This window comes from Gossypium hirsutum, chromosome D11, assembly GCF_007990345.1.
Source record: "Gossypium hirsutum isolate 1008001.06 chromosome D11, Gossypium_hirsutum_v2.1, whole genome shotgun sequence".
Classification (NCBI taxonomy): Eukaryota; Viridiplantae; Streptophyta; class Magnoliopsida; order Malvales; family Malvaceae; genus Gossypium; species Gossypium hirsutum.
Window position 1 is genome coordinate 32,144,534 of NC_053447.1, and position 14,272 is coordinate 32,158,805.

The window sequence follows — 14,272 nt, forward strand, 5'->3', positions numbered from 1 at the left end:
TTCTTTTTAATTTGATTTAATACCACAATCACCGTTACGCCATGTCAGACGATAAAACAGTTCAAGAAATTTTTTATATGGTATAGGACCTTGTACCAAACTTTATCCCAAGGCTTTGCGTCGTCAAAAATTCAGTCCCCCGCAATGACTTCTTTCCCTCGATTCGTAAGGCTTGAATCGAATGATATGGTCCTGACTGCTTTCATTTTCAACTTTTAGCTCCTGGCTGCCTTATCATGATTAATTCCAAAACCTAAGGAGACGTAAAAAACTAACACCACCTTAGTTTTCCTTTGCTAGTTAGCTGGTTACAAGACTGTAGGAAAATGGATATCAAATCTCTGACTTCCCAAAATTTCATACATTTCTTCCACAAAAACAAAAGGCAAAGAAATGATGGCCTCCAATGGAGACCTCTACAAAATTTCTGAAAACCATCGCTTCTGGTAGTCATTCCTTTCCAAGCAGTGTGTAATTCGACTAAATCTGTACAGGCAGATACATACTTCTCATAATTTACAAAATCCTCGCAAACATCGACCGCACTTCTATCACAGATGGAGGTGGCTCCAAATCTTTTTCCTGGAGTGCATTCCCTAGCAACTTCTGCATCTGTGCCGCAAAGATTTCGTCCAACACCTGCAGTTTAGCAATGCTTTCAATAACATGTAAACTACCAAGGCTAACGAACAATCGGTTAATACCATATATAGAAATGACAAAGTTCAAGTGTTTGTCCGAGGGATCCAAATTTATATCAGAATGTTCACTGGTCGAGGAGAGACTTACCGAAATCGCAATCCTTAAGCCCTTATACCAGGACATGTTCTCTCTTCGGTTTTCCATAAAGTGTAGAACATCCTGTAAGAAATAGAAAAAAAATGTTATATACGTTTGCATGATTTTAAATTAAGGATATGAAGATATTCGCCAGTTCTACCTGTCCCATCCGGTCCCAAAAATTTCGAAGGACGGTTATGAACACATGTGGCTCAAAAACAGAATGGAGGTTCTCTATCGTATTTATCAAAAGATCTTTCAAAGGCTGCATTCTACTTCTTACATCCGACTCAACAACAGTTTCCTTTGAGTCTTGGATTATCTTCTTCAATTTTGTAGCAGTCTGAACTTTTGTCTATAAAAATAAAGAAATAGAAGCATGAGAATATCTTTAACAAAACAGTGGATATAATATGTAAATACTTGTGCATTCACATATTCCAGGATGCTAACAATGCATCTAAATATTAAACTAGGAATGTGTAATCTTCATACTATTATCCGAAAAAATTATTTAAAAAAGAAAGAAGAAAAGAAAAGCTGGAAATTAGAGACTCAGAACAAAAGCAAGGAGATAATACTGTGTACTAGATTCTACTGCATAATAAACAAAACGAGTCCAGAATCACAGACGTTGGAAATCTCAAAAGCATGATATGAAACCAATAATAGATTCCACTGCGTACTAGAGGATACTCACATTCTCTGCAAGTTTCTCCACTATTGCTTGAATATGGTTTCTGAAGTCAGCCCTCAGCATTACTGTAATTTCACTGAGACGCTCTCCTGGAATTGCATTTCCACCAGGTGGAGTGCAAGGACACCATGACTTCAGCTTGGTTTCTATCTTGGGATGCAGTACAAAAAGTATCCTTTTCATGGAATTCAAAAGAACTCCCAACTGAAAAAATAATTATTTTTCTTTAGTTGTTAGGGGGTAAAAACCGGACAAATCAGAAAAAATGCGTGAAGAAAACTTTACCTCATCCGGAACAACGTAGATGACAGCAGTTCCTTTGGTGAATTTCTGAACATATTTGCCAATTATCTTAGGAGCAAGGCCATCCTTCAGTGGAGCTAGAACATCAGCATATTGTCTCTCTAAAGCTTTAATAATGGCTTTCTCAACATCTGCTACAGCCTTTTCATAGCAACAAGTAGCAACGAGACATAAACAGGTTTGGTTAGCATAAAGCAGATTAAACACATGTTTATAGTTGTTATGTGATGGATGCTATTTATAATGCTAAATATTAATTTTAATTGATATATAACTAAAAGTAATAACTGTTTTTGGGACCAAATTTATTGTTACGAATTTATGGTTTAATACGTTGTATAGTTCAATAAAACCAACTTTGAATACCTACAATTTGATTTTATTTATGTTTAATTTGGATTAAAACAACTGCACTATTTCAAAAACAACTAAACTCATCTTCTCGCTAAACACTTACGTAATTCAAAAAAATCTAATTAAATGTTACTATAATTTTATTTACTATTAATTAATTGATATTACGTTTGTTATATGCTAAAACTAATTTAATAATATAATGAAGAATAAAAGATATTCCCAACACATCAAAAGTTTCTCCAAATTTGTGCTTTTGTATATTATATATTAATCACAATTCTTTAGGTAACTTCTAATTAACTAGCAAAAATGATAGATTGGCATAAAAAAGTTGTAAATCTAATACCATAATAATAGTAAGATGTCATATTAAGCAAGAACCTAACTTAAGGCTCAAAATCAGAAGTACAAAATTCCCCTGAAAACTGATACTGTCATGAAACTAGGTAACATGTTATTTTGTAGTTTCAGGTCCATTTTATGAAATATTGTTGGGTTCATTTTTTTTAATTCTATATGTCATTCCTGTATTACATAATTCTAAAAATCTGTAGCAACAGTCAAATATATCATAACAAAACAAAAGGTCAGAACGACGTACATTTTCCAAGATGATTGTGAATTCTGGCCAGCGAGAAATGATAATTTCATATTCATTCAATGTCTCTGTTAGCCGATCATACATATCATCTATGAAAGGAGTTGTTGATTGTGATGTTTTAATATCAGAACATTTAACCTGCAACCAATTTCAAGAAAATTGCCTTTGAGTGGGGAAAATACAAAACCTTGGCTTACAATCAATTTTAATTAGTCATGCACACTTGGCAATTCTCTGGCCTAGGCAGTCCGCATACACACACATATACATATACATATATATATTCAGAATGCTAATGAATGATGAACTGCTTAGATCAAACCACAAAGAACGAAAGTTCAACCCATCAGGGTAAAATGTGAGGATCCCAAATTGTTTTCCAAGCAATACCGACAGTGGTTTTCTTAATCAAATAAAAGCAAACAATGCACAAGTGTCCAAGAATTACTTGGTCTGAACCATTAAAAACTCAAGTAAAGAATGCACATCTGTTTTTGACCTTTCCTAGATAGGGCCTTTTTCCATGAACTTCATAATGCAGTAATGCAAGTCTGCAACATGAAATTTGTACCTTATCTAGCTTGCATGAATCAAGTAAAGAATGGCGCTTCTCTTCAATCCAACATGTTATATAAGAGTGAAATAGTTCTTTTGCCTCGACTCCCCCTTTAACAGGTCTGAAAAATGTTATAAGATCAGAGAAGAACGGAAAACAACAGAAAGTATTTTGAAACAATAGAAATTATAGACTAGAACAATTGTTTTTTTTTTTGGGTCACCGAATAGAACAAGTTCATAATATATATGAGCTAAAAGAAGTAAGATCTTTACTTAATATTTGAGGAAGACAGATCTCTTTGAAAGTCTGCTGTTGCAATAACAAGTTCTATTACAGGACGAGAGGGGCCAGGAGGGGGGCATGAAACAAGAAATGCTCGCAATCTACTGCAAAGATCTGCACTGTATATGGGTACAGAAAGATTTGGAAGGTCTATAAAACTGCAAAAAGTAGAAGATAGAGTAGCAACAAATATTAGTACAGAAGAATTGAAGCAGTCAAAAAGCAAATCCAGAAAAATACAAGTACAGGGGACAAACCTAAATACCAAGTAATTCTAAGAATATTTAAGAGCTCCAGTCATCTACCTTTAACCCTTTTCTATTTGAACCTTCCTCCTTCAATAGATTTGCATTCTCTTCTTTCTTTTATTTTTCAAACTAATGTTACGAAACTTTTAATGCAAATTAGCTAAACAGGAAACTCTAGATTCTATGTTGCTACGACTTCTCAAAGTGGACATGACATGGGTACGGAGTCATCACCTTCCAAAGGACAAATGGGAATAAAACTTAAAACACCCTCACTAGACACATATCCATGTCCAGCATTAGCTCACAAGTTTAAGTGCATAACCTCAGGTGCAAAGAAATTTCAACATATTGGAGCATATGCAGTCTTAATAGATCAACAAGTGGAAGGGAAAAGAAAGAACAATTGTTTCAGAACTACAATAAATCATTTTGCATTCTGTAATCTCCTGAAATAAGATAAAATCACCTAGGAAGAATATTCTGCTTGTGGATCTCTATATCGGTGAAAATCTCATTCTTGATACTTGAAATTAAAAATTTCATCTTCTGATAAGACATTGAAAGAGTCATTGGATCCATCAATGCACTGCCATTATTAGTCAAAATGAACTCGTCTGTTTCAGCCTGGTGCCTTCTTGATCTCTTTTTTGCAGCAGCCTGCAAGGTTATAGCAAATTTATAGAGAAAACAAACAAGAAAGGAATATATAAAACCATGACCATGAAGAAATAAGTCATTTATACCTGAAAGTATCCACAGAACTTCAGTTGTATCTCGGGAGTTAATATATCATGTAATAGGCTATAAAGCTTGATGGCAGGGACCAAGGCAGGAGCTGGTGATCCAGTGGCGGCCTTAAAAACACTCATCATCCCCGATGGCAATGATTCATCTAATGACTTGTAATTTTCAAAGATCGCATTTAAAATCTGCTGGACCTGATCCTCAACTTCCCCAAGGATGCGGTTCTGATTGATGTTACAGAATTACATTCATAAGAAGAAAAAAAGAGTTTGTATATAGTAATACATTTTCTGAAACATGTATGCATGCAAATGTTTATATGTATGCCTTCGTGTAATTTTAACTACTAAATACTATGAGATTGAAGGATAAAAATTAAAATGAAAGAAAGATGCATCAAAATGGCAATAGCAAAGTGGCACATCTATGACCTGAATAAAAAATAAGATGGAAATTCAAGAAACATTTTAGTCAGTAGTGTACATTAAATAGTGAATCAGACGATCCAAACTAACAAGAACTATAAGGTGCTTCAAAAGGATGAATTAAACCTAGATACATGTTTAACAATTCCGTTTCTGAGTAGATACAATCTGATTAGCATAATGACTATGAAGCTAATGGCCAGCCCTTTCATAGTAAAACAGACATCCGTGACATTGAAAAGAAAACAAAGATCAATTCAAATTATAAAATAATTTTGCTCAAATAGTGCTAATACCTCTTGGTGACTTAATTTGTGCTTGGTATTGGACTTCACAGGAGATAGTAAATCATGTATTAATGTAAGGCAGTCCGCAGTTGGTGTAGCCACATCCATGATATAAGAAAGGTATCTGTAGATGAAAAGAAAATCAAATAAATGAAACAATTTAAACTTGTAATGATAACATGAACTACCATTCTAGCATATACGCATACCTTAACTTTGTATATGCATCTGATACACCATAGTATGATGCAAATTCATTCACCAACCACTTCCAAGGGCCATGTAGCAACAAATTTCTTTCCTGAAAGTGCTGAACTTTCATTGCGACTTCCATCAAAAGATCATATGCTACAGTTTCTGCAACAGAACCACACTGGCAAAACAAATGATAAGTCTTACTGTCACTTCTAGTATAGTTGTTTTTTTTTTTTTTTTTTGGTCAAGCTCTAATTCAAGTAGTAAAATAGTAGCTAGTGGTAAAGGAAAATTATTATTTTTAAAAACAAAACCCTTGAGTGGAGTCATTTGAAAATTTACTGGATGATTACATTTTGCATGTACCTTGAGATTATTCTCCTCTTGACTGGTTGAATAGTGTATATACAGTTGAATCCGGCCAACAAGTTCATGATCCGGCTCATGATATATTGGCCACCATCGAAGCTTGTCACCCTGCATAACCAATGTTTTAAGCTTTCAGCATAACCATCTGTCTTTCTCCTAGACCATAAAGACTAGGTATTACTCAAAAATCCTTACAGGGTCATCGGCAATAGAAACCACTTGTGCTAGGACATGACCACAATACTGCCCCTTGGAGTCATGAACTTTGACAATCAAATCGTCACCAAGGCCATCAGGTAAGCTGTGAAGTAAAATATCAGGAAAGAAAGTTTCCAGAGGTTATGGAGCAGGAAGGAAAATAAAAAGATAACAAGCAAGCAAAAGTATGGAGGAAGGAAAACATATATAAGGGGTCAGAGGAGCTACATACAACACATGAGTTTCACTGGATCCTGGTTGCATTTTGGTCACATCATCCTCAGAAGAACTTTTCAATTTCAGCAAGCAACAATATGTTTCTAAGAATTACAACCACCACCTGATGTTAGATAGTGCACAAGGCAAGTACAAATTCAATTCATCAAGAGATTCTACACAAGGTAATAGCATCCTATTCTCTGATACAAATCAGCATCATCATCAACAACAACAACAACCGCCTAAGCCTTTTTCCATTATTTCTGGTAGGTGGGGAAATGGATCCTATTACACAAGGAGTGCTCCCTATTTAGGATCACATCCTTGCAACAAACATGGATGAACATTACTTGAACTAAGATGTTCTTATTTAACTAAAAAAAGATAATTGCTCTATGGCCTTATTATTCTTAACCTGCTAGACTACAAAATACAAACATAGATATGTACTAGTTCAAGAAAGTACTCTCTCCTTGTTCAAATTCCTTCAAATATTGAGTGGTCTTGCTTACTTGGTAGAATAAAGGCTTTATTGAAAAAATTGTGACTCAATAGTATGAAGCTAACACCTATCCCTAGCACCCACCTATTAGGAAGAAAGAAGAGTGACTATAACTTTAATTACCATAGTATGACTGTTAAAAGTGTACTATTTTGCTCCTTGTAACTCACATTTCTCATAAAAGTTCCGTAGGATGCTGCAGGTGTAATTGATAGCTGCTGTTGATACCTAACCAGCATTTCCCCTAGTCAAGTCATTTCTTAGAAATTAACTATTACTACTTGATAGTGCCAAAAATTCATATAATTGATTCCTAGTACCTCCAAACAATTGATGAGATCTTTAAAAGAGAGGGATTGACATTGTGGAAATCCGGGATTCTTATTCGAAGATTCTCGGGATTTAATAGACTACATGTAGCTAATTGATTCTTGTTATAGCTTATTTTTTTGTGTATATAAGGCTGGATAATAAGGCTGCAAAATTCAGAATACTAAGAAAATTTCTTCATCTCATTTCCTCTTAGAAATCTTCAAAATTCTCTTAGAATTTCTACAGTCATGTATTCATTGACCACAACAGTACGTACTGAATTTATGGAATGGCTCTAACAACATACCACACTAAATTTAGTTATACATTCTCTATGAAGCTTTAAGGAGTTATTAGGTGGTAAGGAAAGAAGCAGCAGATATGAGGAGAAAACATGACCTAGCAAAGGGTGTTGAAACCAATGAACCAGGACAAAGCCACAAAGGATAGGTTCAAGAATAATAATAGTCTACCGACCAATTTTCTGACCATATTTTAGTATTTGAATCATAACATCAGACAACTAGATTATCATAAAACTAAAAGGGGTATAAATACCTGGAATTTCTTCATATGATGTTGAATTGCTGCGCAAAGTAGTCACTCCAGTTTTCAAGAGCTTGGATACCTCCTTTATATACTGGCTGCTAGCCTGCAGATAAGCTACGCTTTGCTTTGAAAGAGAACCATTTACAGGCGTATTGGGAGCCACTCGAACTTTCCGAAGAGCTTCCCATCCAGAATGCAACATCAAGTTTACTTTGCAGAAACGTTGATGAACGGATTCCATCTTCACTATAGACAGATTGCAGCCAGGAGGAGGATCTAAACCCATTTTGACTTTACGCACTGTCCAAAACAGAAAGAAGATATATTTGTAGGCTTAAACACGAAATATTATTACAATTTGATGAACTTTTTTTCCGGAAACAGGACAGTACCTTGAACTTTCATTTTGCCAATGAACCTCTTTGATTTAGGAGCAGCTGCTTCACTAACTAACTCAGAAGATTGTTTTGCCAATAGCTCTTCTTCTGGCTGCAATAGGACCTGCCGTAGACTAGAAAATTAAATGTGGTAGTCAGAGATAGGTAACTCAAAACATAAAGGGAAGAACTAACAAGCCCGGAATATATTAACAATAAGAAAGTATCATGTAAACGGACCGCATATCCAAATATAAACAAGAAAGCTTGAATCTTACATGCACGATGCACAAAGGCAGGCAGGCATGAACAATGCAACCATTGCAAGCAAAAGCCAGGAACACTGGGTGTTTATTCTAAGTGAGCTGGTTAAAATGCAATAAATCTCATTGCAAGTATTTATGTTCTAAAATGGTTCTTTATTAAATGAAATTAAGAATTCAACGCAGGCCATAGCATCAACTACTATATATTTCATAACCAACCGTGACTTATAATCTGTTCGTTAGGGTGGACCAGAAATATTTTCAAAGAACCAAATCGCCTCAATGATTCTTTGATAGAAATGAGTAATAACTAACCCTAATGCAAAGTTTTCCGGTGATGGTAACTATCATGGAAGGCAAGGAACTAACCAAAGCAACAGTATCATGTGGTCAATATGTCTAAAGTTCCACATCCATCCATGCATGCTTATTTCTGACCCCATATTGCCAAATATGGGTAATATTTCATATTTCTATCAGCATATCAAGTTACAGGGATTTCAATATTAGAGCGGCTTCATTCAACTAATCTTAAGTTGGATTTCAGAGTTAAACTAGTATTTTGATCACATATTGACCTTAAACTGGTAGGGCATTAACCGCAAAAACATGATACAAAACAAACAAAAAGGGAATATACTGACTCACCCAAATGCTTTCCGCAACTCTGCACATTCTTGATTCAAGAAGTAGGGAGCCTCTTCTGTGCAACCTTTGGCCCATGAATTTAAGCATAAACGTACACATGCATCATAAGACAGCACTGCACACCATGGACCAAGCCCACTGAAACATTTTAATCAATGCAGTCAGTTGTCTAAACTTATGAAGGCAAAATGCTAAACCAAAGAAACCCATGCCTAGCTTAGCTATTAACTAACCTTGCATGAAATATAGGGCGACGTGTGGGCATATTATTAGTGGATTCATTGGTTCCTCCATGTTCCACAGTCCTGTAATACATAATTGTTCAATTGAAGTGCACTGCAGACATTTTTCTCGGAAAACATCAAGGGAACTATGCATAGAGATGCAGAAACACAAACCTCACTGATTGGTCGAGAATCTCATCCCCACTGTTATCTTGAATAATGGTATCATAGTGAAAAGGCTTCACCTTTTGCATTCCTCCAGTATGAAAAACCTACATGGATGTAGATAGCTAAGTACAACACAGAGTATAATGTTTTAGATTAACAATAAATTTAAGTTGGCCATCAAAGCGGTCTTCACATTTCAATCTTATAATTTCATATTACAATCGAGTTAAAGAATACCCCCAAATGAAGCCATATTGACATCTCCAGTCCCATTCCCATAACCGGTCAAACCATTAGAAAGTTAAAAAGGAAACATTTTAGGATGTGAAACCCTGGTAGCCCACCAATTGACAATGGAGATATTACCCAATGTACTTTGCACATAAAAAAAGCTACCATCTTAAATTTGTATAAACATGACCAAAAAGAGTTGCCAAGTGCGCAGTTTTCTACTTTAAAGCTTAAGGGGGCACAATCAAAGCAACTTAATAAAATAATAACAAATTACCAAAGGAAATAACATTAAAGGAGAAAGTGCTTGAGTAAAAGCAAAATTCTTAGTGAGGTAAGTAAAGGTTTTGTATCCAGAAGTTCACTTAAAGATGCAAAACTATTTAGATGCTATTTCAATGCCTACCCTAGAAGTAACTGTAGAAGAATAACTATCTGAATTATATGCTTCCCCAGGAGGTGCACCACCATTGTTGCTTCTATACTGCATATACGAAACTTCAGTGCTACAGGCAGAATCTGAAAATTGCTTATCTACAGTGTCCGCCTTCCCACCACAGACCTGAGCTGGTCTCTGAGCACCATTTCCTAGTTTCAGCTGAGGTCCATAATGACCATGAACCTCTGATTTCTGCATCGAAGCAGCTGCAACATTATGCACCTTATCATCTTGTGGAGATGAAATGAACGAGTACTGCCCGTCATGGACATGCTCTTCAGAATCAGATGAGATGTCCATGTCTGATTCTGAACCATCATCATCGCCATTAACAGGTATTATATTATGGGATAAATGTCCATTACGAAATTTTGCAGAAGGAGGTAATCCAGCATTTCTTAAACTGGTAATAGGATCAAGTGCTTGTTTTGCTGCCATGGTCACACCGAAAAAATCTCTGTTCTTGGCAGCACCTCCCTAATACAAGTTTAAAACAATAAGATCAGACTCGGCCAACACCTCAGACTACACTATATAAGTAAAAACTACTTCAAACATTAACATCACGAATCAATGAAATATCTATATATTTAAATAAACAAATGTTTGCAGCAAATACCTATACAAATGCATAAATGTATGAAATTATAGGGATAAACAACTGAAATGACTCACCGCACGAACCCATCTGAACGCATCCTTGTCAAGGCCTTGGGTGAACATTGTATAGTTCTTCCACTTGACCTAAAATCCAACCCCTGAAAGAGAGTTTAACACCCAAATTAACACACAAGCAAAAGAGCAACACTAGCAAACTAAATCATTAATAAAAGAAACTGGGGAATTCTGATCATGTTTCTTTCCTTGTCTGTCTTTCTAATCAAGCAGTGTGAAAAAAAATAAAGTCCAAAACTTTACCAAAAAAGTCAAAATATAGCAAAACCAAATCATTAATATGATCGATTGTTTTTTAGATGAATGGCAAAGAAAATCAATATGAAAAAGATGGAAAAGTACAAGTTTCCAGCACCGACATTCTTTTATTTTATTATTTTCCTTAAAAGGATTCCGAGAAACCAAACAGAGAAAATAAAGATGATGAGAATTCAATTCAACTTCACATGCCAAGCACTGATCAGAGTAGTAACAAAGAAACCAATTACTGAAATCTCATTAGCTTCAATGATCAAACCAGCAGAAGGGTATCACTAAAACTCAATAAAATCCCTCCGCCGCCCAAAGGGGAAGAAAAAAACCTTGACTTTTGATCAAGTTTAGTAATAAAGAGAAAGTAGAGATGGAGAAACTACTCAGACAAAGTGATTGTGAAAAGAGAGTGAGAATTGGAGTGAGAGTGAGAGCAAAACACAAAATGGGTCTAGTTCAACAGTTCAAGCAAAAAGTCTTCTTAGCTTTAGAAAAATTCATTTATTATATTTTTCCTTTTATGTCTTCAATTAATAAGAAGAATAAATGGTTGAAGATGGAAGCGAAATTTAGGAGAGATTAAACGAACATTAAGACGGAAACATAGAACTAACGGAGAGTCGTAAAGTTAACGTGAAGCTGACGTGGCAAGTGAACGCGCGCCTCATTATAACGGCTGGATATATTTTAATAGTTTCTTTTTGGAGCCTGGTTTAGTTGCACACAGAGGACAAGATGGGTTACTTTAGGGCAGAGGGGACCCACCCCCATCCCAAATGGTGCTTTCAGTCCAAACTGCTGGTGTGCTGTAAATCCCCCCTCCCCAGCTATTATTCCCCTGATTTTCCGTGCTTATTTAAGACTTAATCACGAAGATATATAATTAAAGGGTAAACTACCTAATTGGGCACCTAATTTTTAGGATAGTTTCATTTTGGTCACCCAAGCATTAAAGCTCTAAAGGTGATTTAATGTACACGTTACATCGTGTTTACACTTCCATTTTGGTCTTCCAAAAATAAAAAAATGAATTGTTAAAATGGAAAAGCAATAGAAACTAAAATAATACACAAAATTTGTCAAATTGTATTTATTTACCCATTGCTGAAATTCTAAAATTTTTTTAATATTGAAATTTTAAATTTCAAAGTATTAAAAGAAATTAAATAAATTATTAAATTTTTTTATCCATTGGTAATCTCAACCAATTTGTTATTATAATATTAAAATTAATTAATTTAATCTACTTTTTAATTTTAAAATTTTATTTTATGTTTCTAGATTATTCTTAATGAAGTCAACTCAAATAATTCATATTTAATAATTATCTACAAAATTTTTATTATTATATAGTCTCGAATCTTCCATGCTAAGCTAAAAGTAAAGGAAAAAATTACTTGTAATTAGTTAAATTAATCGTTTGTTCTTCATTTATGAAGAAATTATGAATTTTGTTTGGAATGGAAGATAAAATTTATTAATTTAATTAATTATAAGGATTTTTCTTTACTTTTAGCTTAGCATGAAAGATTCAAGATCATATAATCAAAATAAATTTGGCTTTCACGTACAACTATTAAAGTCAATAATTTTCATTGATGTATTTGAACATAATTTCAAAACATCAAAATAAATTAAATAAAATTGTTGAATTTTTTTATCAATTGATAATGTCAACCGATTTACTACTATAATTTTGAATCTTAATATTTAAAAATTTATATTTCAAAACTCAAATTTAGCATTTTCGATAATAGGATAAACAAGTACAATTTGACAATTTTTGTGTATTAATTTAGTTTCTACCGCTTTTCACTTTAATCCTTAATTTTTTTATTCCAATCAATAATTAAAAAATATATTTTTTGGGTGATCAAAATGAAAATAACCTAAAAGTTAGGTGACTAAAAAGAAAATGCAAACATGATGTGGCATAAATAGTTAACCGTTGTTAGAGATTTAACACTTGGGTGACTAAAATGAAAGCAGACTAAATCCTTAATTTTTTTATTCCAATCAATAATTAAAAAATATATTTTTTGGGTGATCAAAATGAAAATAACCTAAAAATTAGGTGACTAAAAAGAAAATGCAAACATGATGTGGCATAAATAGTTAACCGTTGTTAGAGATTTAACACTTGGGTGACTAAAATGAAAGCACCCTAAAAATTGAGTGACCAATTTGCAAGAATTTCATTTTGAGTGACCAAAATGAAAGTATCCTAAAAATTGGGTGACCAACTAGATAATTTACCTATAATTAAATTACTAAAAAGTAATGTAACGTATAGAAAAGCGAATAAAAAATTTAAGTAATGACATTAAGTTTTGTACTCTTTGTTTATTACAAATTTAGTCCCTACTTTTATTTAAAAATGTAAATACCATTAAAATTATTTTCTTAAATTTAAGTTTATCAATTTAATGACTGTTGGGAATTTTAGTCTAAAGAAAGATCAATCCCTTTGATATTTATTTATTGTTTTACTTTAATGGCTGAACTACCATTTTATTTGAAATTATTGATGTATAATAAAAATATATTACATTTTATGTCTTTATTAATATATTTTATTTTTTAAATAAATTAAAAAAAACAAAATAAGAAATAAAATAGATATTAGAAGAAGGTATAATTTAAAACCCCGAATTATAAATGAAGCCTCTTAGGTAATAAAATTTTAGCTAATTAGTGGGCATAAAATGTAAAGTAGGGATCACAATTCGACCGCCTTAAACAACAATTTGTTCTGAGTATGGCCATCTTTTGTTCTAGTTTTTTTTTTTTAATTTTATGTTGTTTATTTAATATACATCTAATATAACTAAATAATAATTTATTATTTTTAGATAAAATTATTATGATATAATTTTGGTAACGTAAATACCACAGCCACCGCTCATCCAATTATGCAATAAAAAAAGTGTATGGCCATGCAAGGTCCTACCCGCCTCCTCAAATTCGCCTCAATCAGTTTAATTGATTTGGTGAAAATTTTTATAAACTCGATTTTGCTTAAATATAATATTTTATATTAATATATAATACGTACAATGAGAAGTTAAAATTAAACCATCATAATAAATCAGGCAAACTATGAAATATTCCAAAATATGATTTTTTACAATATAAACATCTTATGTGTAAAACTTTATATAAATTTATAATATTTAAAAGATGAAAAAAAAATTACACAATAGGAACAAATATCTTTTAGTAAGTAAATTTATTTTGATGCAATACAAAACTTATTTAACATATGAAAATTAATGATAATAAGATTAATTAACATGTTTTTAGTGATTTATTCTAATTAATTTTGGATATGAATGTTATTAATTTAGTATTTTATTGACTAT

The 14,272-nt window shown here is 33.1% G+C and overlaps 1 protein-coding gene across 5 annotated transcripts; it reads right to left on the minus strand.

Moving 5' to 3' along the window:
* Positions 1-264: 264 nt before the first annotated feature.
* LOC107913400 (uncharacterized) lies at positions 265-11,429 on the minus strand. 5 transcript variants are annotated; one of them, XM_041104046.1, is made up of 24 exons: positions 11,240-11,427; positions 10,659-10,741; positions 10,349-10,460; positions 9,951-10,175; positions 9,320-9,417; positions 9,155-9,226; positions 8,922-9,059; positions 8,023-8,141; positions 7,640-7,930; positions 6,281-6,368; positions 6,046-6,151; positions 5,848-5,958; positions 5,496-5,659; positions 5,296-5,410; positions 4,574-4,798; positions 4,297-4,487; positions 3,570-3,737; positions 3,310-3,415; positions 2,739-2,876; positions 1,763-1,921; positions 1,481-1,681; positions 941-1,135; positions 790-861; positions 265-639 (listed from the first exon to the last, which is right to left on the minus strand). In XM_041104046.1, exons 3-24 carry the CDS (start codon positions 10,376-10,378, stop codon positions 517-519), a joined length of 3,135 nt encoding a protein of 1,044 aa, XP_040959980.1. In that variant the 5' UTR covers positions 10,379-10,460; positions 10,659-10,741; positions 11,240-11,427; the 3' UTR covers positions 265-516. The 5 variants fall into 5 exon arrangements, with proteins under 5 accessions (XP_040959980.1, XP_016697458.2, XP_016697459.2 ...); XM_016841969.2 differs by having other exon boundaries at positions 9,951-10,460; positions 11,147-11,429; XM_016841970.2 differs by having other exon boundaries at positions 9,951-10,460; positions 11,018-11,429.
* Positions 11,430-14,272: the final 2,843 nt, after the last annotated feature.